Source organism: Crocuta crocuta, unplaced genomic scaffold, assembly GCF_008692635.1.
Source record: "Crocuta crocuta isolate KB4526 unplaced genomic scaffold, BGI_CrCroc_1.0 scaffold360, whole genome shotgun sequence".
NCBI classification, from domain to species: Eukaryota; Metazoa; Chordata; class Mammalia; order Carnivora; family Hyaenidae; genus Crocuta; species Crocuta crocuta.
Genome location: NW_027529634.1, coordinates 66,572 through 92,018, shown reverse-complemented (window position 1 = coordinate 92,018; position 25,447 = coordinate 66,572). Strand labels below are relative to the sequence as shown.

General features: G+C 38.4%; 1 protein-coding gene and 1 pseudogene across 1 annotated transcript; both read right to left on the bottom strand.

The window, feature by feature from the left end:
* Positions 1-1,129: 1,129 nt before the first annotated feature.
* Positions 1,130-8,635, bottom strand: CCNG1 (cyclin G1). The gene is made up of 7 exons (XM_077762289.1): positions 8,413-8,635; positions 7,033-7,293; positions 5,040-5,293; positions 3,929-4,007; positions 3,750-3,848; positions 3,332-3,530; positions 1,130-2,557 (listed from the first exon to the last, which is right to left on the bottom strand). The coding sequence occupies exons 2-6, from the start codon at positions 7,291-7,293 to the stop codon at positions 3,339-3,341; spliced, it is 885 nt and encodes a 294-aa protein (XP_077618415.1). The 5' UTR covers positions 8,413-8,635; the 3' UTR covers positions 1,130-2,557; positions 3,332-3,338.
* Positions 8,636-20,420: 11,785 nt separating this feature from the next.
* On the bottom strand, positions 20,421-21,680 carry LOC144230081 (keratin, type I cytoskeletal 18 pseudogene; annotated as a pseudogene).
* Positions 21,681-25,447: the final 3,767 nt, after the last annotated feature.

Genomic DNA, 25,447 nt, shown 5'->3' with positions numbered 1-25,447 from the left:
AATAGGAAAAATAAATTCCAAAGTATTATTATCTGATCACGATGCTGGCACTGAAGTTAATGTGGCCAAAATATAGTTTTGATTGTAAAGTACACAATTTTGTAAGTCCATGTAATTATCTATTTTGGGAGGTTATGTGCACAGTGGTTAAGAGCACAGCCTTTGCCTGGATTTAAATCCTTACTCCAAGTTCCAGATATGTGACCTTGGGCTAATCACTCACCTTTGTGGCTCCAGTTCATTTGTAAATTGGAATACTCTCATTTAATTTGGAGGATTAGAGATGATTCATATAAAACATGACAATAGTACCTGACAGTAAAAAACGTATCATTGCTAATCACAAATATTAGATCTAGAAATGTTTGTTTTTATATTTCTAAGTAGGCTCTATGCCCAACATGGGGCTTGAACTGAAGACCAGAGATTGAGTCACATGCTCTACAGATTGAGCCAGCTAGGCCCCTCAGACTTTTGTTTTTAGTTAGTATGCTATATAGTTTGAAATACATAAAGTTCAGGTGTCCTTTTTAAAACTAACACTGAAAAGAGGGGTTATTAAGTATATCTAACCCAAGTGCAAAAGGAACTTTTAACAGTTTTTGTTCAGTAACTCTTTACAGTGTTCACATTGTCTTAGTTTAATTAAACATGATCACTTCAAAATCCTATTCTTTCAGTTCAAATTACCAACTGATCTAAGTAGGCTAACACAATACCTGGTTGTTACCTGTCATTACCAACCACCTTGCTGGAATGCCGTTTAAGTTAAGACAGTTTGTATAGAACTTCAAGTGAGCTCAATGTAAGGGTGAATTTGTATTAAGGATATCCACAGTGATCATGAATCTAAATGAGAGAAGTAACGAATTTTGCATAGACACCACCTTTTTAATGCACATTAAACATATTTGTCCTAAGCTTATGTCTTCTAAAAAGCCATTAGCAAGTAAAGCAACAATTAGGTAATAGCCATACTGTTAATAGAGATTTTGTTTCTGCTACTATGCATCTTATTTTCCTACTAAATTTAAACTGAGTGGAGATAGCATCTTATTGTGGCTTTTGTATCACATTGCCAAAATAGTTAAACCAGAAAGCGAAACAAACACAAACTACCAGCAAAGGATGCATGTCAGTAACTTTATTGAAAGAGATACCCCTTAGTACCAAAACATAATGGTAGTTGGTTAGGCTACCTCTGCCAACTCAGAATTATCACTGATGTAAGTCAGATTATTGAAAAGATCAGCCTTTTGGGAAAACTGATGTTATCCACAAAACACAGTTTACAAAACTATAGGATATATTATGGTTCTTTGGTTTATTTTCCAGGCACATTTACCCATAACATGAGGTCAAAATTGGGTACAGTCATTCTGGATGGATTCGGGCTACTCACTGCACTGAGCAATTGTTTAAAACACTTTTAATGCCATAGATCTCTTTATAGTCATTGACTTAATAGAAAATCCTGAATACTACCTTAAGCAACTTCATAATTATGAAGACACCTACTTACTTTTTTAGTGACTTTCTTTTGGCACATGAAGGACAATTAGCGAAAGTATATTCTCTTCCTTTTAAAACTCTAAATTAGCAGTTCTTTTTTTAAATGTTTATTTTTGAGATAGAGTGCGAGTGGGGGAGGGGAATAGAGACAGGGGAACAGAGGACCCAAAGCAGGCTCTGCACTGACAGCAGAGGGCATGATGCAGGGTTCATTAACCGTGAGATCATGATCTGAACCTAAGTTGGATGCTTAACCGATTGAGCCACCCAGTGCCCCTAGAACAGCAGTTTTTATAAAAACAGCCCTTAGTAAAGAACTTATGGAGTGTTAAATCAGGTTTCTGGAGCGAGGTTATTTTGAATTACACAATAAAACCAGTTTTTCTTGATGGGATTAGATGGAGGCAGTGGATACTGTTTTGTCAAGGATACAAACATTACCTGTTTTTTAGAAAAAATATTAAAGATAACCCAATGTGCCAAAATGACTAGGTCTGTAGTTTTGCTTTTATAAAATGCCCTTAAATTTAAATGTAATTCCCAAGTAGTAATAAAGTCTACATCTCTGGATTATCTATTATTTGCACAACAGGTACCAAGAAACCATTTTCACTGCCTAGAATAGTAACCCTTGTTATGCCTTAAAAGTGCATTTGTGAAATGCTGGGTTTGATGTATACCTCATAATTTAGTATTTAATTAGGTTACCACTTTAAATACCACCTAAATACAATATGCTGACCCAATCTAGAAAGTTGGATCAGTGTTTGAAATGAAGATTCACAGTTTACCTTCCCAGGCCTGTTATTAACATTTCACATTTATACTCTTAGCTTTGATTTGTATGCCTCACAGATGAATTCAAATTTAATTATAATTCCACTACAGCATGTTAATTAGGTAGTTTTCCCAAATCTGAGAACATCAATGCTAATCTCGTTGTGATGGTTTGAGGCTTCACAGCTTAAATCCATTATAACATTATGGAACCCATAGCTCAGGATTGTGGAGAAAGGCTTCAGAGTATTTTGTTGTTGTAACAATCCTATTTAAAGAAACAAAAAAGTCAAGTTATCAGAAGTCTACCAAATATAAATATTAACTGTTAAAAATCAACTGTTCAAAGATTTATAGTCCTGTCATATATAGATGTGCTAATATTCAGTCTGAGTAGGAAAAAGTTAAATCACCACTCAGTTACATTTAGAATGAATGTATATCATATCAGTGACAAGGTTTACATTTTTTATGCATATAACTATTTTCCAGTGTTCCAACTACTATAACTATAGCATTGAGACACCCTGGCAGTTTGCAGATACCTAGTGTGGAGACCATCTGCCATAACTTAAAGTACAACACCCAAGTTCATACTGATTTTGCTTATAAGCCAATAGTCTCAAAGTAGTTCATTTATGGTTCAAAGTTTTGGTCCTGTTGTCCTACTCAGGCTTGTGTTAACTGTAAATGTGCCAGAACTTGATTCTACACAAAACAAAATGAGGTGAAAAATACTGTCTTAGTGTTTCTTTTAAAATTCAGATTAAGGTATTTTTCTAAGCTGATAATTTAATGAAGTGGCTAATGTACATATCAAAGGTTGGAGAATTCCTTACTCTCATGGCATTCTATCTTAAATGTAGTAAATGCCCTCAAATATTGGCTGACTAGATCAGTGACATCATTTTCTCCATTACTATTTAAATTCCATTCTGTTTATTTTGAAAATAGATTCAGATGTTAATTCTTGAAATACAGAATAAAACTATAGCGTTAGAAGATTTTCTCTATATGGAGAGTAACTATGAACCAAATTTACCAATTAATTAAGGGACCATTTCAGGAATTGTTGGAAGGTGGGTTATTTTGTAGTAGCTATGCTTCAACTGCCGTGCAGTACGTCCAGAAACAATCCATTTCAACTTCTGGACATTTGGTTTGGAACACTTGTTTGATGAATATTCAGTTAAACACTTCGATACAAGCTCTTGCCAGAAGGTCAAATCTCTGCCATTTATCTGTAAGTAAATTAAAAAAAGTAGTCAATAAAAAAGTCCTATAGTATTCACAGCAATAATTGCCATCTTGATGTGTATTTCCTAGTCAAATAAATTTGAAGATAAGCTACTTAGGTTTCAAACAGACACATGACATCTCATTTTACTTTAGGAGATAGTACAAGTGGTTTAGTTTCTTTGACAGCTGTAAACACGATTTAAGCTATGACCTTGACATACCTTGGAATGTGTCTGAAGACATTCTATTCCTTCTGTTAACTCTACACACTTCTGTGCTTGGATCTCCAGTGCAATGATAGACAATGCCAACACAGAAGGCTAAAAGATAAAATTTAAAGGTAAGTATTGAATAGAAAATAGGTATATAAATAGGTTTAATCTTTGTATAAAATATTCACCTTTGCTTTAGAAAATATGATCCTGCAGTGGCATGCCTTAAGTTGAGCTTCTAGTCTTTCAAAATTAAGGCTATTCTTCCTTTAAAAAGAAAATGAGATTAATTTTTTATAGAAAATTTAAATGTAGTCACAAGAGACTTTTAGCACCACACTGAAGTCATTTTATTTTTTTTAATGTTTATTTATTTTTGAGAGAGGGAGAGAGAGACAGAGTGCAAAGAGGAAAGAGGCAGAGAGAGAGGAAGATACAGAATCCAAAGCAGGCTCCAGGCTCTGAGCTGTCAGCACAGAGCCCGACACGGTGCTTGAACCCACACTGTGAGATCATGACCTGAGCTGAAGTTGGATGCTTAACTGACTGAGCCACCGAGGTGCCCCTGAAGTCATTTTAAAGTAAAGTTTATGCACACTTATCACAGAAAATAAATTACTTGACGAATTCCTTTTCCTTCAGTGGCATTAACTTTTTTTTTTTTAATATTTTTTATTTATTTCTAGGAGAGAGAGAGAGAGAGCGTGAGCAGGGGAGGGTCAGAGAGAGAGGGAGTCACAGACTGAAACAGGCTCCAGGCTCTGAGCTGGCAGTCAGCACAGAGCCTGACGCAGGGCTCGAACCCACGAACCGCTAGATCATGACCTAAGCAAAAGTTGGACGCTTAACCGACTAAGCCACCCAGGCGCCCCGTGGCATTAACTTTTTGAAGATATCCATGAATTTTAAATAATTTGGTTCCCCCTTCCTCAAAAATGTATCATGCCACAACTATCCAGTTTTTTACTCTATTTCTACAGCTACTAAAGTTCTTTTTCCAGAAATCTGTTAGATTCTTACTTACTAGGCTCTATGAGTTAACTAGTCTACAAATGGAAAATGTAATAAAAAAATGTAAACGTCCTTTAATCCGAAGAATTAGCCGCTGCAGACTTCAAGAAGCTGTTGACAGCTTCTGCTGGATAGTGAAGTGAAAAACCCAAGATGCTGAACCTGTCATTTTACTTTTTTTCTCATTTTACTTATTTTGACTGGAATTATCCCAAGATACTGATTATGTGCAACATCCAGAATACAATTTTGATTTCCAAATTTTTGGGCAAAACAAAGGTCACATACCTTTCAACTGGCAAGTTCTCTTGAATGAGTGAATAGTAGAGTTGCAGAAACTGAAAGGCAGTAGTAGCTTTGACTTTCCAACACACCTTCTCCAATACAATCTTTTCCATTCTCATCAGGTCTGAAACCGTGAACCTGTACTGGCTTATTCGAATCAAGTCAGTTGCCAATGGGACATTTCTTTCCTCTTCTATTGATTTTACGGCCAAATAGAAGCAGCTCAGCCCAACACACCCAAGGTGTTTGGGCTGTACCTAAAAAGACAATACGCCCATGTCTTTAACTTATTTCAATTAAAAAAAACCCCCAAAAAACATAAAGGACAATATAGAACTCAGATCCATCATTATAACAATGTATCCTTGAGGTATAAATATATTCAATTGAGAAGGACTTAACAATATCCAGTCATACTTTAACTGTAGCCAGTCAATACTGTGTACCTACTTGGAACCAATTTTGCAGAAAGTGGACTAAGTTTCAGTGTAATGGTTGGCTTCAGCCCGTATGAAATTCTTTTTTTTTTTTCCTTCCCCTTTCTAAATCACTATAGAACTGTCATCACTGTGGTCTAGTTAGGCCACATAAATTAACTGGTGTAAGGCTTATGTGAGGACTGAAACACCTTTACAGCTTATGCACAAAATTTCCTTCTAGGATAGTGTTTTTCCAGGCTGTTTTCTTTATGTAACACGTGTAAAATAGTTTTTAAATACTTTAGCACACACTGTTTACTCTGGTTGTAAAGCTTTACCCACTACCAATCTCTCACTTATTGTCATTTCCCGAATACCTACAATGTAACAGAGTCAAGCTTCTATCCACCCTAAATTCCAGCTTAAGCTAAACTTTAAGAAGCTTTTACCAGTGTTTGTTCCCTCCCTGTCTTGGAACCCCTTCAGCAACATACTTATTTCTTTTTAGGGGTTAAATTATTTTTCTTCTTATACTTTGCATTTTATAATAGTTACTGGTGCAAACATTCCCACATAAGATTATAATATTCTTAAGGGACAGATGTATATTATTAATCTGTGCAACATTTATAGATTCAAAGGTAGTGTCTAAAGAATAGTTTAATTAGTCTGTTTGGGCAAGTTTTTTGAACCATCCAATTCAACAAATGTCTTCTGTATATGATGTGTTGTGAAGGAAGAAAAGGGGAGTTTCATTCCATTTGTTGTATCATCTCATTCACCAATGGGCACAGAGAAGGCAGATGTATTTTTAACAGTTAAGCAAGCCATGAAAGTAACATGGATGTCGCTTATCCAGCATAGGGAAATAATTACATAAATGCTCCTCCTCCAAAAGATAAGGTCTTCTCTACTGTATGCAAACTGATGTTGGAAATGGCCATTATAAGCAAGATCTGAATAGGTCTGGGGCTAAAACAGCTAGAACTTTATATATGACTAGAGATTAAGAAATACTCTATTGACCAGGTGGTTGATAGCATCAAAAAAACAACAAAAACACCAGAAAACAAACTCTCTCTTTTAAGTAGGCTTCACACCCAGCATGGTGCCCAACTCTGGGCTTGAACTCCTGACCCTTAGATCAAGCCCTGAGCTTAGATCAAGAGGCGGACACTTAACTGACTGAGGCACCCAGGTGCCCCAAACCTCTAATTCTTAACCACAATTTTGCATTCAGCCTCCAACACATTTCTTTAAAAACAACGGTAAATAAATGGAAATAACCAACCAAAAAATTAAAAAACAACAGCCACCTCTCATACTGGGAGTTATTGGGTTATTTTTCAATGTCAGAAGTTAAATCTAATGATGCATTCGTCTTGATTATAAGTAAGAGTATCATCAATGCTGTATACAGTGATCAATGTATCATCAATCATCACAATGTTTTGGCTACTTGATGAAAATAAAAAAGGTCAAGTTTATGAATACCAGCCCAAAGCTAGCTATTCCATCTCCAAAACACACTGAGCAAAATTAAGAAATACTCTTGTGTAATGTCGCTTTAAACATACCTTCATTTTGGACAGGAATCTATCCAGTAAATTCACAGCTAGAGAAAATGTCTCCGTGTCGAAGCCAAAGAACTGAGTTAGACTAAGAAGATCTTTTACTTCAAAGTCCCTTAGCCTTGCAGTCATTCTGAGGCCATTATCGTGTGCAGATTCGATTAGTCTCAAGCCGCAGACCTTTGGCTGACATCTCGACTCCTGTTCCAACAGGGCATTCAGCTGGTGTAGCAGTTTCTGAGAGTCAGTTGTCAGTACCTCTATCATCTATATATAGAACAAGGCCCAGAAAGGAGTGTAAGAAAAGCTCTTCCTGCCTTGGACTGAAAGCCAAGTGCTTTATAACACAAGTCTGCCCTCCCCCCAATGCTGCTAGTGAATCTAAGTCCTTGCAAAGTGCCATCTGTTACGCTCTACCCCATCCCACCAGTTGGTCACATCCCAAATTGTGAGTTCCTAGAGGGTGGGAGCCATGCCTTAAAAAAAACTGCAAATCTTCAAGAAATCCTTTTTCAAGCCACTCACTGTCAAGAGATAACTATGAATATAGATGCTGCAAGGGTGAAATTGGATGGTAGTATGTATTCTGCCATCTATTAGCAACATGAACTGTTAATGTTAGTTAATTTTACTTAATCCCTAATTCCTCATCTGTAAAGTGGGTATGATTGTTATTACCTACCTCAGAGGCTTGTGTAGAAAAATAAAATCACCTAGGTATAGTGCTTAGCACATATAATAGGTTCCTAATAAACACTGGACAATAATAATGAACATATTTCTACCTGTGTAAACCGAGGTAACAATATTGGTCTCCGAATGGCTATTAAAATTAAACAAGATGATTCACCTAAGAGTTTTGCACAGTGCTTAACACTCAGCGCTCAATAATAACTTACTGGTGTCAGGGAAGGAAACTTAAAGGGTGCTCCGGGAACACGTAGTGAGGGCAGGAGGCTAATTTAGCCGGCAAAATGGACTTAGGAGTTTCATTAATTTAAGAGTCGGTATTCCACAGCTACTAGGTCCTGGACACAAGTTAAGCCCCAGATACAAGACTACCTCCCATACCAACTGAAAGACAGGCAGGCAGGGGGATCTTTAAAGTTGCCCGACAGATGGGCAGATGAGGAACCACTAACTTTATGGGCCCAGCTCTTTTTGCCCTGGCATGGTCCCTGGGAGTGGGCCAACCTGGCGTTAATACATCTAAGGAGGTCGGAACTGGCCCCGCCCCTCCAAGCTCGAACTAGCCCGGACTTGTTGCTTACAGCAGCGGGGGAGTTAACGGAGAGAAAGAGCGCGGGACGAACTTACCACTCACTCCAAGCCCCCAGCCCTGCTACCCGGCTGCACCACGAAGTCAACCCCGAAGTCCCAGCTCACCTTGACCGCGACTGCGGCTTCTCAGCGGTAACCTCCCTCCCCGGGCCTGCTCTCACCTCACCCCACGATATTAGATCCGACAAGCCCACGAGGCGAGGGGACTCGCGGGTAAGAGGTGAGCGGCCCGGGGAGGGGGAGCCGTCCTGGGTGGAGGTCTCCGCAGCGCCGCCCAGACGACACTGCCCACCACAGAGTCAGCTCCGAGCCGAAGGGGCCGCGCCGGGCTGCCTGAGTAATATATTGAAGGGCGGGGCTTTCCGGGGGCGGGAGGGGGAGGGGAAAATATTCTCTCCTGATTGGTGTAGTTCTTTTGATGGATGGCACCAGCCGTCCAAAGAGGGCTGGTCTGTGAAGGAACACGCTCAACCAATCAGCACACACTTTCCATTAGAGTCTAATTCTCCGCCCCTTGAGACCACGCCCTACTTCCTCTAAGCGTCTCTCATTGGAGAATTTTCTAAAACGTCTTCAATGAAGGGGAGGTCGAACTAAGTGCTGCATGCCCCGTATCCCGGGTAAGGTCTGTGGCAGCCGGATTGGCCAGGATATCGTTCCAGAACGTACTAGGAGTTTTTGTTCCCTGTGGTTTAGTAAAGTGGTTCGGCCTTCTCTTTATAAAATTACAGTGGCTAGTTACAAAACACAAAGTAAAGCCTTGGTTTTTTCATTACAGATGGAGAGGTAGTCGATTTTCTATGGCGTGATGTATTAAATTTCACGGATTTCTTCTTGTGAGCTTTGGAAACCAAAATTTCTTGCCTTATTTTGCTTTTTGTGTAATGTATCGAAGAATGGAGTTGGGGTAGGTAAATTCTTGGTCTTTACCTATTTTCTGAATTTTATTTTTGAGCAAATTGAAAGAGAAAAAAGTTGGTAGTTTTTTAAGGGCTTAAAGTCGAAGGTTGTGGTTGATTCCTAAGAGGAGTACCTGGGGAAATAATTATAGTAACTAATAATCTAAGTCCACAGATTCGTGTGCGAAGTGAGCCCATGCCATGTTGGTGGGAAAATAATTGGCCTGAAGCCTTCCTGGACTCCCTTCCTCTTTCTCTCCCTCACTGTCGCAGATGAGAAGGGTCTACCTTTAAAGGCCTGAGGGCGGTGAGCAAGGAGTCAGTTATCAGTTCTCATGGAATGTACTAGGATGTCTCTGTTCTCATGACCTATGCCTGGTTAGTGGCTCTCTGGGCTATGAAATGTGAAAATCTGAAAGCCTTGCTGGTATCTCTGCTCTTTACGGTGTATTTTCTTGAGGCGAGTCCACAGAACTAAGTCCTGAAATGGAAGCAGAGTTGTGGGGAGAACAGGTGAGGAGGGGAACAGGGGAGAAAAATAACACCTCCGAAAATCATGTTTTGTGGCCCCCAGCCACAAAATCACGTTAGTTGACAAAGTGCAGCCTTTCAACCGAGGAAGAGGCCTTGGTCCTCCTTGAAAACAAATTTACGTAATGAATATAAATGGACAATTTAAAATATTTAAAAAATACTACAATAGTGCGTGAGTTTACAAATGTATGTTTCTCTTTTGGCTTTTAGTTACTGAATCATTCACTCGTATCTAGTGAACACATAATATGTGCCAGTGGAAACAACATATATTGGTCCTTGTCTTTGTGGAACACATAGTCTTGTGGATGCTATAAACACATAGACTTTGGCATAAAACTTTTTCACATAATATGCTACTAACTAGCTATGTGACATTTAGCAAGTTATTAAATCACATTGAGTTTCCATTCTTTTTTCAAAAATGAGAAGTAAAAGCACCCTATTCATAGTGTTACTGAGAAGATTAAAGCAAAGTGCATAAAGAAGTAGACAATATGCCCAGAACAGAGTAAATACTTGCTAAATGGTAGCCTTTATTATTAAATTACTGACATTTCTTTTGAAATATCTTGCTTAACCATACAATTGATTGTGTTTTCTCTATTGTCAGATTTAGTCTTCTGAGCCTAGAATCAGAGTATTAGAATTATTTATTTAAAACTAATAAAAGTATCTTAAGTTGCATGTATTATTTTCTATACTTGTTATAACTGAAATTTTCACATAATGCTTTAGGTAATATATTATTGTTTATATAATAAAAATGTTTCACATTAGGGTCTTGTTATTTTCTTTAATCTGAAATTCCCTACATGAATGAAATTGTTTCAATAGCTCTAAAGAAACATTGGTCAAATGGATATTCCTTACCTTTTCTCCTTCCCCTCACCCCCACTGTCATTTTTATTCATAATATTAGAATACAGTCATTTAAATAATTGAAAATACCTAATTAGAAAAATGTGCAAATGTACCACCCAGTTATGTACTCTTGTAAAAGAAGGAAAATGAGCCATTTAGTAGCTTTGATTTTATTTTTAAAGATGTGTAGATGAGTTTCTGTGAGGAATAATTCAAGTGACTGGCTTCGAAGGTATTTTCTAGGCTCAGTGATATATGCAGCTGCCACCTTCATACTTTCTTCTCCATTTGACAGTTAAGTGCAGCAAGAACCAAAAGCTAAGAATGATGGCCTTGGGGCTGGGCAAGAATCCCAGGGAATCACAGGAAGATTTAATCATATTCTCTACATTTTAGACTGCAGAAGTGCCTTTGAGCAACAAAAATTATAACAGGTATGTGGTTGTATGTCAAACGCTGTCCTGACTCATAGGGAAATTCCTAATTGGTTCTGTTTTCATCCTGGAGATTAGAGGAGGTTTTGCCTCACCCTCTTTGGGCTCTGTGACAAATGTCCAGAACTTGTAGATGTAGATTTTTCCAGTTGTAATGAGGGACGAAGAAGAGAGGATGAAAAGGATCTCAGCTGAGTATCTTCTCCTCTGTTTCCTGATCCTTCCTGAAACGAGTATTACAACCCCTACTACCTCCAGCTGTTCACTAGAACATCTATTCAGTCTTGTTTATATGAAGACAGCTTGCTTGGCAGTGGCTTTTTTGAGTCTTTACTAGCTTCTGGGATACCAGAGAAATTGTGTATCGTCGGGGTGGTGGTGGTGAGGCAGGGTGAAGAATACATAGAAAATACATTAGTAAGGTCAGGCGTATCTTGCCCTTCAGACATTATAACCACCTCCGAAAAGTTAACCCCTTTCACCTAATTGGGGTTTCACTATATTCAATGAAAACCTAAACTTTGTCAAGTAACCACTGCTTCATAAAGGCACTGGGAGATGTTAAGGGGAGATCTCCTGTTGTCTAGCATTTAGTCCAAAGGCCATAGACTCTGTTGACTGCAGGGCTAGAAGCCAGATCAGCCAATAATAAAAAGAATTTGTGGGGGCATCTGGATGGCTCAGTCAATTGAGTGTTGGATTCTTGATTTCAGCTCAGGTCATGATCCCAGGGTCATGATCCCAGGATCATGGGATTGAGCTTTCTGTTGGGCTCCTTGTTGGGTTCCCTGCTGAGCCTGCTTAAGATTTTTTTTTTCTCTCTCTCCCCCTTCTCTGCCCCTTCCTTTGCCCCCCTCCCCAACCTCCTGTCTGTGTGTGCCCTCTCTTTCTCTCTCAAAAAAGTTTGTGTTTGTTATATATTTCCATATTCCAGGTTGTGTGCTGAACTTAAACCCACATGATCTTACTTAGTTCTCTAAACCTCTGTTATTATTATTATTCAGAAATGAGGGATATTTGTATACTTTCTATTTACTAGCTACCATTTACTGTTTACTAAATATACCTTACACATAACTTGAATTTGGATTTTATTACATTAAAAGAAAGTTATTATTTTAGAACATTTCAAACTCATTACCTAGCTTCAATAGCTATCAACATTTTGTCCATGTTGCCTATTTACTTTCTGTGTGTCTGACCATTCAACAATTATTTATTGAGGACTTTGGAGGTGCCAGATGATTGTATTTTGTAGTCCTGAACTAAAAATGTTACAGCTTTTGCAGCACCTGGCTGGCTCAGGCATTAGAGCATGTGACTTTTGATCTTGGGGTCATGAATTCAACCCCACATTGAGCATACAGCTTACTTAAAAAATAAATGAATAAATAAATAAAATTTTAAAATGTTATCGTTTTTGGGCCACAGGGTGTGTTTATTATTGCTCTCTGTGAAGATAAGTGGATATAAGGATAAGCTGGGTCATTGTTTTTCAAATGCATCTGTTCTTTAGTCTGAAGGCCACACCAAGGGGGTCTCTTTGGTCTTCTGATTTGGTAGGAGAGGGTGGGAATAGGGAGGAGTAACAATTCCCTTTTTTTTTTTTTTTACAATTTTTATTTATTTAAAATTTATTTTGAGAGAGAGAGAGAGAAAGAGAAAGCAGGGGAGGGGCATAGAGAGAAGGAGAGAGAGAGTCCCATGCAGGGTTTGCACTGTCAGCACAGAACCTGATGAAGGGGTCAGTCTTATGAACCATGAAATCATGACCTGAGCCAAAATCAAGAGTCTGAGGCTTAACTGACTGAGACACCCAGGAGCCCCAATAATTCCTTTCCCTATTCAGGTTTCTGCCTAGGTTGCTACCCTATCTTCCCCGAAGCATGTGTGTATACACATACACATCTAAACAAAAGGCTTTGACAGAGTTGAGGTTTGGAAAATGAAACATTGCATTTGCTAATTTTGCTTTTTTCTTCGTTTGCATTGTAATAGAATAAGGTTATGACATAGGTGAGAACTTTTGTTCTCTATGTTAGCCTTAAGCTGTTTGAGGCCTTCCTCGCTTTGTGTCACTACTTTCCTCATTTCTTTAACCTCTTAACTCTAACTCCTGAGCTGAGCTTTGAAAGATTTAGCCAACTAAAGAGGCTGGTGCAAAGGGCATTCTAGACAGAAGTGGCAGTATGTGGAAAGCACCAGGGAAAAGAGAGTGAGTGGATTTCTACAAATGGGATATAGATTAATCTGACTAAAGCTTGGAGGGTGTTGTAGGGAGGTGTACAGCAATGAGATGGGGAAAGAAGCAGTTGTTCATCCTAAAGGGCCATGTATCCCATGTATAATTTTGGACTTTATTTTATAGGTTTTAGGGAACCACAGAACTTAAAGAGAATGCCACAACTGGATTATGATTTAGAATGACCACTGGGCAACATCATGAAGGCTGGGAAGAGGGAACCAGGAGTGGAGTTGGGAAGAGTAGTTGTGAGACCATTGCCTTAACCTAGGAAAAAAGTTACAGGGTTGAACTGAGGAAGTAGGAAAGTGAGAATGGGAATGGAAAGGAGATAGATTCGAGGGACCTTTTGGGCTAGAGCTGATGGATGTGGAGACTGATTAGATTTGATTGGCCAGAGGATCAGGGAGAAGGAAGAGTCAATAATAATGTTCAGATTTCTGGTTTCAGTAACAGGTTGAATGTTGGTTCTATTTATGTGCTAAGATTAGAGGGTACAGGAAAAAGACCAGGTTTGTGGAGGAAGTATTTGAGCCAGTGATGCCTGAGGATAGTGAGGTCCAAAAGGCATGCAGAAAAACCTTGGGTGCTGCAGATAGCTATGGGATTCATCAGAATATAGGGGGTGATTTGAGTTGTGGAAATAAATCAGTTAGGGGCAAGAGATACAGGACAGAATGTGTTAAGATATCAAGAGAAAGGGTTTCAAGGAGAGAGGGAGCACCAATACTTGATGTTGTAAAGAGGTTAAAATGATGTATGAACATCAAAGAGAGAAAATGAAATCAATGAATGTACAAGGAGCTTGACTGTGAGAGGTGGAAGCAAAGGACAGAGGGTTTACGTCTCTTATTGTGAGTTGTTTTGCTTTTCAAAGATGAGCTAGATTTGCACATATTTAAAGGATGCCTGGAAAGAGCTAGGAGAGAAAAGGAAGCATCTGACCACTGGAACAATCTAAAACCTCGTATGACACTAGTCAATTTACATTCGGTCAGCTCTATTCTTACAGAAGCTTCCAGTCAAATACTCACAGATACAATGGAAGCAAACATCACAGAAGAGCAGAAATTCAATGTGTTTAGCATGCTTGAAATTCTCTAAATAGATGTTTAGAAACATCACTGAAAGCTTTATCTATGTTTATGTTTTCTATAACTGTTTTCTGTTCATAATTTCCAGTGTGAAATTATTTAAAGGACTCTTCTTGATTTAAAATATTCTGGCTTGTCAAGTTTAGGAGCATTTTAATCAGTGATGAAGTAAGAGTAATAAATAAAAACATGCATTTTATGTACCCAGGTGTAGTTAAAATATGTTGGAACAAAGCTTCAATTTGCTTAAGCCTTCTAAAATATCTAGCTTTTTGTTGGAAGTCACCCATGCATAGATTTAGCTCAAATGGAATAAAAACTTCAAGCACATTATGGAGGTTTCTATTTTTAATGGAAATATGCATATATTTATATCCTGCAACCATAAAAACAGTCTATGTGAGTGTGAAAATACTTAGATATGATAAATAATACTGCCAAATGGCACTGATATAGATTTTTCTATAAGACATTTCCTGCCAAACCTTGCTGGTAGAAGAACTTTTAATAATTAAAAGAAAATAATTGAGACACTAAGGGACAGACTACATTTTGGGTCTGTTTCCCTCCTTACTAGTTTGCAGCCTCAGTACTTTCATATTTTAACGGTCCGTCAAAAGTTGTTAGGCTTAATTGAACTAATACATGCAAAGAGAACGTGTAAGAACTCAGTAAGTATTAGATATTATTATTATTATTTTTAACATTTTTTATTCATTTTTGAGAGACAGAGCACTAGCTGGGGAGGGGTAGAGAAAGAGGGAGACACAATATCCGACTTCGGCTCCAGGCTCTGAGCTGTCAGCACAGAGCCTGATGTGGGGCTCAAACCCATGACCCATGAGATCATGACATGAGGTGAAGTTGGATGCTTAACCGACTGAGCCACCCAGGCACTCCAGTTATTATTATTTTTAAGGAGGCTTCACGCTCAGCACAGAAGCCAGCACAGGGCTCGAACTCAGGACCCTGAGATCAAGACCTGAGCTAAGATCAGGAGTCTGATGCTTAACCAGCTGAGCCACCCAGGCGCCCCAAGTGTTAGATATTATTATCTGTATATTTAAGTAACCTTCTGAGAGATAAATTATAACCCAGAGCACTGCTGACATCAATGACTAAGTATTTAAACTGAACAATGTTATCAAGACCTTGCCCTTTATTACTTACAATAATAAGTTTCTAATTGTTTTAACCTTGAACTGGGAATTCATCTCCTAATATGCCAGATATAAGAGCTCAAAAACTGGGGGGAGTTGACTTAATATAAATCTAATAAACATAATCCAATATTTGAGGTTTTTCTTTAGACTTCCTTCTGGTAAGCATTTTCCTTAAGAAATTTTTCATTAATAGGAAAGTGTGTGATGGTTCCCCTCAAGAGGCAATGGCATCTTATGTTTTAAGTAAACTTCATCATTGACAAAGGAATTTCACATGTATTTTCTCATCCAAACTTCCTAGAATCCTTGACAGATTTTTATGGCAAAGATTATGTTTTGGGTTTGCTAAGTTGCCGTGATAAAATATCACAGACAGAATGGCTTAAATGACAGAAACTTATTTCCATATAGTCCTGGAAGCTGAAATCCAAGTTCAAGGTGTCCGCAGGTTTGGAGTCTCCTAAGGCCTCCCCTTGGCCTACAGATGGCCATCTTCTTGCTGTGTTCTTACATGGAGTTTTCTCTGTGCTCACATATTGCTAGTGTCTCTTCTTCTTCTTATAATGACAACAGTCATATTGGTTTAGAGCCATACCCTTAGGACCTCATGTAACTTTCTCCCTTTAAAGGCCCTATTTCTAAAAATAGTCACAGTGGGGTTAGGGCTTCAGCACATGAATTTTGAGGCAGACACAGTTTAGTTCAGAATAGGTTGAGATCCATATTTTCTTGGATAGGACAGTTAGGCCAGAGATTTTTCAGGGTCATTTGGCTTGTGATTAGCTTTTCATTCTCCTTTTTTTTTTCCCTGTCACACACCTCGCATATCCTGGTGAAATTATTTCTCCAGAAATTCCTTCTTGATGGCATGTATTTATGAAATGATTTTAAATTCAGACACAAAAGAATGTTTTATCCACACCTGAAATCCAAGTTCATTGTTTGATTATATTTTGCTCTATTCAACTGAACTCACTGTCTTAGACTTCACTATTGTTGATTTTTAGATGGTCATTTCACAATAGCTTTTAGACTAGCTTAAGAAATTAAGGGCTAGCTTATTCTAATACTCCCTAACTCACAAACCCTTCAACAATAAGCACTTAAAAAAGGCAAGAACCTATTATGAAATTGCTAGCAAGGGATATATATATAATGTTATAAACCCCTCTTTGGGCCATGAATTAGCTATTGCTGTTTCAGATTTTCATTTTTTTAAACAGTGGAATTAATGGGGACATCTTATGGATATCAAAAAAATGATATGTCCACTATGCCCTCCTTTCATCTTTCTGGAGTCTGGGGAATCCCACATTAAGGAGCTGGAAGATTTGGTTCCTGGTGAGAGGCCTCTCTCTGATGTACTTGTAGCCACCTTGTGCTATCTTCACATAACAGAGGGGGTTGGGGGTCCCAGGCCCCAGGAGGATGGAAAGGCTAGCTCTCATTGAACTATTGGGACTTCATAAAGCTTCTTCACAGTGAAGGAAACAATCAACAAAACTAAAAGGCAACCAACAGAATGGGAGAAGATATTTTCTTTTTTTTCCTTTTCTTTTCTTTTTTATTTTCTTCTTTCTTTCTTTTTTTCTTTCTTTCTTTACAAATAGTTTATTGTCAAGTTGGTTTCCATATAACACGCAGTGCTCATCCCCACAAGTGCTCCCCTCCGGGAGAAGATATTTTCAAATGGTGTAATTAATAAAGGGTTAGTATCCAAAATCTATAAGGAACTTATCAAACCTAACACCCAAATATATATGTAGTGTATACACACACATATACATATATATATATATAGTCCAGTTTGGAAATGGGCAGAAGACCTGAACAGATTTTTTTCCAAAGAAGACATCCAGATGGCTACCAGACACACGAGAAGATGCTCAGCATCACTCATCATCACGGAAATATAAATCAAAACCACAATGAAATGCCATCTCACACCCATTAGGAGAGCTAAAATGAACAACACAGGAAGCAACAGATGTTGGTGAAGATGTGGAGAAAGGAGAACATTCTTGCACTGTTGGTGGGAATGCAAAGTGGTGCAGCCACTCTGAAAAACAGTATGGAGGTTCCCCACAAAGTGAAAAATAGAGCTACCCTATGACCCAGCTATTGCACTACTAGGTATTTACCTGAATGATACAAAAATACAGATTTGAAAGGGGCACATTCACTCTGATGTTTATGGTAGCACTATCAACAGTAGTCAAACTATGGAAAGAGCCCAAATGTCCATCAACTGAGGAATGGTTAAAGAAGATGGGGTATATATATGCAATGGGATATTACTCAGCCATCAAAAAGAATGAAATCTTGCCATGGAGCTAGAGTATATTATGGTAAGTGAAATAAGTCAGGCAAAGAAAGATAAATACAATATGATTTCACTCATATGTGGAATTTAAGAAACAGAACAGATGAACATATAGGAAGGAAAATAAAAAAGAGAGGGAAGCAAACCATAACAGACTCTTACGTATAGAGAACAAACTAAGGGTTGATGGAGGAAGGTGGATAGGGGATGGGCTAAATGGGTGATGGGTATTAAGGAGGGCACTTGTTATGATGAACACTGAATGTTACATATAAGTGATGAATCACTACAATCTGCTCCTGAAAACCAATGTTACACTATATGTTAACTAATCAGAATTTAAATAAAATTTTGAAACAAAAAATAGGAAAGAGAGCTTTCCAATTCCATCAACTGGGTCCCACACTCCTGACCTCATCCAAACCTAATTATCTTCCACAGACCCTACCTCCAAATCCCATCACATTGGGAAGTTAGGGCTTCAACATAGGAATTTTGGGGGATCACATTCACTCCATAACAGGGTTGTTTTTACTTTTTGGTTGTTATGAATAATGCTGCATTCATGTACATATTTTTGTGTGGATATATATTTTTATTTCTGTTGGTTATTCCCACCAGTGGAATTGATGGGTCATATATTTTTGAGTAACTACCAAGCTTTTTTTCTAAAGTAGCTACACCGCTGTCCCTTCCCACCAACAATGTATAAGGGTTCCAATTTTCCACATTCTTGTCAACAGTTGTTATTATTTGGTATTTTGATGATAGTCATCCTAGTGACTATGATGTGTTATCTCATAGTTTTTGTTTTGGATTTGTCTAATGACTAATAATATTGAGCGTCTTTTCATGAGCTTACTGGTCATTTTAATGTCTTCTTTGGAAAAAAAATCTTTTGCTCATTTATTATGGTAAAATATTTACCAGGTAAAATTTACTACTTTTAAGTATACTGTTCACTTGCATGAAGTATATTCAAATTATTATGCAACCATCACTGCCATCCATCTTCAGAACTTTTTCTTTTCTTTTTTCTCTAATAGTTTATTGTCAAATTAGTTTCCACATAACACTCAGTGCTCATCCCCACAAGTGTCCTCCTCCATGCCCATCCCTACTCCCTCCCACATCCATCAGTCCTCAGTTTTTGTCAGCATTCAAGAGTCTCTCATGGTTTGCTTCTTCAGAACTTTTTCATCTTGCCAAACAGAAACTGAAATTCTGTGCCCATCAAACAATAAGTCCTTACTTTGATCCCCAGCTCCTGGTAACTACTATTCTACTTTTTGTCTATGAATTTGGCTATTCTAAATATTTCATTTAAATGTAATCGTACAGTATGTGTCTTGTTTGTGACTGGCTTATTTCTCTTAACATGATGTCCTCAAGTTTCATCCATATTGTAGCATGTGTCAGAATTCCATTGCTTTTTAAGGGTGAATAATATTCCATTGTACGTATGTACCCTATTTTGTTTACCCATTTATCAATCAAAAGTAACTTGGATAGTTTCCACCTTTTGACTATTGTGAATAATGGTGTGATGAACACTGGTGTATAAATGTCTCTGAGACCCTGATTCTAATGTTTTGAGTGTATTAAAGTGGGATTACTGGATCATATTATAATTCTATCTTTAATGTTTTGAGAAACTGCCATACTGTCTTCTACAGTGGTTGTACCATTTTACTTTCCCACCAACATTACACAATGATATAATTTCTCCACATCTTTGTCAACAACACTTGCTAATTTCTTTTTCTTTTTTTAATAATAGCCAACCTAATAGGTGTGAAATGGGATTTCTGTAGTTTTAATTTGCATTTCTCCAATGATTAGTGATGCTAGACATCATTTTTATGTTTTTTATTTTCTTCTTCTTCTTTTTTTTTTTTTTTTTTTTTTTTTTTTTTTTTTTTTTGGTTAACCTGATGTTTATTAGGTGTCTTCTAAGACCTAGGTCTGGGCACAGAGAAACAAAATACATGATCCAGGACCTCAAGAAGCTCTTCTTAGCACAGTGTTGTCTGGTGCTTAAACCTCTTTGGCCGTAGGATAACTCTAGATGTGTGATGCTGGGAACATTAGTAACTTGTCTGAGTGCTCACTCTGTCTTCTGTGTAAAAGTAATAACACCATTCTATAGGAATGAATTTGTGTCTTTTTGTATTCTTATTGGCCATTTGTATATTTTCATTGGAAAAATATCTATTCAAGTCCTTTGCCCATTTAAAAAAATGTTTATTTATTTTGAAAGAGAGAGAGAGAGAGAGAGAGAGAATGAGAACGAGTATGGGAGAGGCAGAGAGAAAGGGAGAGAGAAAAAGAATCCAAGCAGGCTCCACACTGCCAGTGTGGAGCTCATTGCAGGACTTGAACGCACAAACTGCAAGATCATGGCCTTAGATGAGATCAAGAGTCAGAAGCTGAACTGACTGAACCACCCAGACATCCCTACCATTTTTATTTATTTATTTATTTATTTATTTATTTATTTATTTAACCTCTGAATTTTTATTGGCCTCCTGCTCCCCATAGGTACCCTGCTTCTGCTGCTTCAGTGCCTCAGAACTTTGGTGTCACTGGTCTCAGACACCACCTTGCTATCCACTTTGGGTGGTGGTCATCTAGATGGTTTGCAAGGAGTTGCTGCTATCCCGAGCATCCAAGACTGAAGTCCTCCCTGTCTTCTAGCATGCGATGGTAGGTGATGATCTCAGCCTCCAGCTTGACCTTACCTTCACCAAGGCCTCCTACTCTTGGGGCTGCTGCTGCCCCTCTGCCTGGTCTGGGACAGCTCTGACTCCAGGTGTAACAAGACACCATTGAGCTGCTCCATCTGCATTGCATAGCAGGCCTCCACCTCCCAAGCTGTTCTCTAAGCTGGCCTTCAGGTTTCTCTTTCAGTCCAGGTTCATCTCCAAGGACTGGGCCATACGTCTCAGTTCCATGAGAATCATCTCACCTAATCCTATCTTAGCAGTCTGAGGTGACTACTGTGGTGCTCTTCTCAATCTGCTCAGACCAGTACTTTTCCAGTTCCTCTTGGTTTTTGAGTCAGCTCATCATCCTCGGCCCGGATGTTCGCCATGATCTTGCTGAGGTCCTGAGATTTGGGGGCATCCAAATCCAAGGTCAACTCAGAGTTGGCAGTTTGGTTTTGTAGATCTTTTACTTCCTTCTACTCATGGTTCTTCTTCATGAAGAGCAGCTCCTCCTTGAGAGCCTCGATATCTGTTTCCAACTGCAGCCAAGTGACATTGGTGTCATCAGTGACCTTGCAGAGCCCCATAGGTATCACTCTCTATAGACTGGCACCTGGCCAGCTCTGTCTCATACTTGATTCAGAAGTCATCAGTAGCAAGATGGGCATTTTCAGTCTGCAGAATGATACAGGCATTGTACACAGTATTTGCAAAGAACTGAGCCTTGATGGTCTTGAAGTAATGCCCCAGTCTCTGACCTGGGGACCTTTCTTCTCTCCAGTTGTTCCCTGATTTTCATTTCCAGTCTCTGATTATCAGCCTACAGGTTCCTTACCCTCTCCACATGGCCATTCAGGTTTTGCATGGTTCCTTCTTGCCCTGGATGCCCCCTAATCCTGCCAGACCCCTGGCTATTTTGGTGGCCATTCCCCTAGACCCCCAATGGTCCCGAAGCTAGAGGAGAAGGATATGAAGATCTGGGAGTCTGAACCCTGAGCACCTGCATAGACCCTGGATAGACTGCTGACTGGTTGGACCTGGTGGCTGGGTGACTGTATGGAGCCCAGGGACCCATAGTTGGAGGAGAAGGTGGAGTGGTTGGTGAAGCTCATGCTGTTCCAGGAATAAGAGGAGAGGCCAGGAATAAGGCTCAGGCTACCACCCCTTCCATTTTTAAATCAGATTTGTTATTGTTGAGTGGTAGGCATTCTTTATATATTTTGGATATTAATCCATTACCATATACAGTAAAACCTTGGTTTGCGAGCATAATTCAGTCCAGAAACATGTTTGTAATCCCAAGTGTTTGTGTATCAAAGCAAATTTCAAGAACTAATGGCTCAGTTGTTGTGATCATGTGACATTTGACATCACATACTACTCGTATTGCATGACATCGCTGGTTTATCAAGTTAACATGTATTAGAAATGTTTGCTCTTCTTACAGAACAAGTTACTCACAATCCAAGGTTTTACTTACATGATTGGCAAATATTTTCTCCCATTTCATAGGTTGTATTTTCACTCTGTTGATAGTGTCCTTTGATGCATAAGGGTTTTTCGTTTTGGTACAATCCAGTTTTCTATTTTTTTCTTTTGTGGCCTATGCTTTTGGTGTCACATCCAAGAATCATTGCCAAATCCAATGTTGTGAAGCTTTTCCCCTGTGTCTTCTTCTAATAGTTTTATAGTTTCTCTACCAACATAAACAAAACATTCGCTTTAGATAAGTCATTTCTCTCCTTCCTTTTTCTTTTCATGTTGTAATCCCTCCTGTTTCCTATATCTATCACAAAGTGGCTAGCTAATCTGATAATTTAACCTGTACCAATATTAATGTGTTATTCTTGTTGGTTATTTATGGCTATGTTAAACAACAACAAAAACTACTTCAAAGCTAAGTGACTTAAAACAGTGATGCCATTTACTTAATAATAAATGCATACTCAGCTAGAGTAGATTAGAGTGGCTTCTGGAGACTGATATCTGTAATTCTCTGAAGGGTCACTCACTCATACACCTGTGTGGCCTTAATGCTGTCTGAAACTTTAGCTTTAGTTGTGGCCAGAATACTTGCATGTAATGCTTCCATATGGCTTCCAGGCTTTCTTATAGCATGGTGGCTGGATTCCAAGGGTGAGCACAGAGAAAGAGAGATAGAGATGGAGAGCAGGCAGAAGCCATATGGTCTGTATGAACTAGTTTCTGAAGTCATGCAGCTTATGTTGTTCTCTATTGGCCAAGTAGCGTAGTCCAGTTCAAGGACAGGGAAAATAAGCTCTGCTTACTGATAGATGGCTTCAAGGTTCTGGGAGAGCATTTAAGACAAGGAATATTTTTGGGGCACCTGGGTGGCTTAGTCGGTTAAGCGTCCGACTTTCGCTTAGGTCATGATCTCGCAGTTTGTGGGTTCGAGCCCTGCGTCGGGCTCTGTGCTGACTGCCAGCTCAGAGCCTGGAGCCTGTTTCAGTCTGTGACTCCCTCTCTCTCTGACCCTCCCCTGCTCACACTGTCTCTCTCCTAGAAATAAATTTAAAAAAACGTTAAAAAAAAAAAGACAAGGAATATTGTGGCTATTTTTAGAAATACAATCTTCATACCTCACAATGGCAATATATAAATTCTGGAAAGGCAATATTAAAAATCCAAAGAAATGACTGTCAAAGTGGGAGGTTCAGGCAATAAAACACAGCTTTGGCAGAGATACTTGGGCAGCCCTTTCAATAACTTAGGTAGGCCTTCACATATTCTACAATACGTGGGGCAGTTCTAAAAGGGAACAATGAGCTTTTCTAAGGATTATGTGAGTCAAACTGTCAAAGCAAAGTCTTGCAAAGTAGAATTTATTTTTGAAAACTCACTAATCTTAGGATTTGAAGTGAATGTTCTAATAAGTTTCCTTACCACTGCTGCTTAACTTGTGTAGAAATATTGTCATCCAGAATGGTCTGGATGTAATCAATGTGGGTTCTTTTTTTTAAATTCTGAAGCTACCTAATTATAAAATTAGTAAAGATTAAATAGTTGGAAAGATGAATGTTGAAAAAATATTATGTCAAGGAGAGCAGGAAAGGACATGGATTTGAAGGGCATCTAGAAATCTATGGAGAGTGATTCTGATGCAGTTGAGTGCTGAGAATATCAACAGTGCCTTATTCATGCTGTTTTTGAACTTAAGAACTAAGTGATTTACATTTGGTAACCAGATCTTATTATTTCCACGGTCACTATGTACCTGTCGAGAAAGTTACTCATAGCTGGGGAAAAAAGAACTATTCCAGAATTTGTTTGTCACTTTGCCAATCAGAAAGTTCTACAAATGGACACTTTTATATGTTTTACAACTGTAGTCTAATGACCAGTACCAAATGCTGACACTCACTGGAACAAAGCAGTAAGTGAATACTGAGTTGTGACAGCTAGTTATTCTGATTTGAGGAATCTGTTGCTTCATGCTTTTAGTCACAGGCTGTTACAGTGAGACGTTGTCTCTCTCTGTTTACTCCCATGAGTTTTAGGTTAATGGTTAAGCAAACCCTAATACTATCAGTTAACCAGAATGTTTGACTAACTCTCCCCCGTCATTGCCCCAGACAACAGAGCCTTTATTTTATATGTAAGCTTAAGACCATTGTGGTAGGTACTGGGAGTTCTTGTTACATAAGTGCTGACGCAAGTTACCCCACAGTTAACAATAGTAGACATAATATGAACACACTCACTAATATGAACCAAGCACTTGGTTCACATAATGAACCAAGCACTTATGAAATTAGTCTCATCTCAAAGATTCTTTCACTCATTAGCACTTGTGTCTAGCCCACCCATCAGGTCAGTGTCTTTGTCAAGCAGAATATGTAATGTAAATAAGGACACAGATGGATTACGAAATGAAGTTGCAAACCTTGTAAAAAGAATGATGACAGGATGGATAATTCAGAAGGGAATGATTTGGCTATCAAAGGATAAGGAGAGGCCCTTGGGAAAATTGATGAAGCTCTAGAATATTGTGCAAAAATCTGAAAATTGAATATGAAGGAAATACTGACTTATGACTCTAATCAACTTTATCAAAAGAATCATGCCAGAACTAAAACAAAATCAATCCTTAATCTACTTTTTGTTTGTTGTATTAGGACATGTTTGTAATTATAATCTAAGTTTAAAATATACAAGATAAAATTATAATCTTTGGTTTCTCTTCTCATTATGAATGTCTCTATAAAATTATTTTCTCATTATTTAATATGAATTTCTATTCCAGTTTTAATAGATGTAGTTTTCCTGTTGTTAATTATCCTCATATAATGAGGGCATCCTAAATCAATACTCTTCATGTTGGTAGTTTTCTAAAACCTATATTTACTTATTTAGCAGGCTCTGTTCTGTCAGCACAGAGCCCATCATGGGGCTCAAACCCAGAAACCATGAGATCATGACCTAAGCTGAAACCAAGAGTTGAATGCTTAACTGACTGAGCTACCCAGGCACCCCTATAACTTGGAGATTGAAACATTAATTCTCTCTCCAAGACTACAACCCTGTAGATACTTCCTAGTCCCAAATACTGGGTTGACATCCTCCTTTAAAACATTTAAACATAAGTTAAAGCAGATTTCTAGAATGCTAGAGTCTGACATGACCTAACATGTCACTGTTAGGTGATACTACCTCTGCAGCCCTCTGTCTTCTCGTGGAAGAAACTGAACTGTTGCCTGTTTCCCTGTAACTGCTCCAGTAACGTTGATTCTGTTTTGCATGACTTGCATGTGTGATCTAAACACAAATTCCTCTGCCTGAAATGTCTTCCACCTTCTTTTTTCTTCCCTTCTCAGTTGTTATGGTCCTTTAAGATGGTTTTCAAACACAGCTTCTTCAG

Excerpts from the sequence above, each read along its gene's own strand:
- CCNG1 (XM_077762289.1), bottom strand. The coding sequence starts at position 7,293 with ATGATAGAGGTACTGACAACTGACTCTCAGAAACTGCTACACCAGCTG. Across the intron at positions 4,008-5,039 it reads GAGAACTTGCCAGTTGAAAG|GAAGAATAGCCTTAATTTTG; the intron begins GTATGTGACCTT and ends TTCTTTTTAAAG. Across the intron at positions 3,531-3,749 it reads GTCTTCAGACACATTCCAAG|ATAAATGGCAGAGATTTGAC; the intron begins GTATGTCAAGGT and ends ATTTACTTACAG.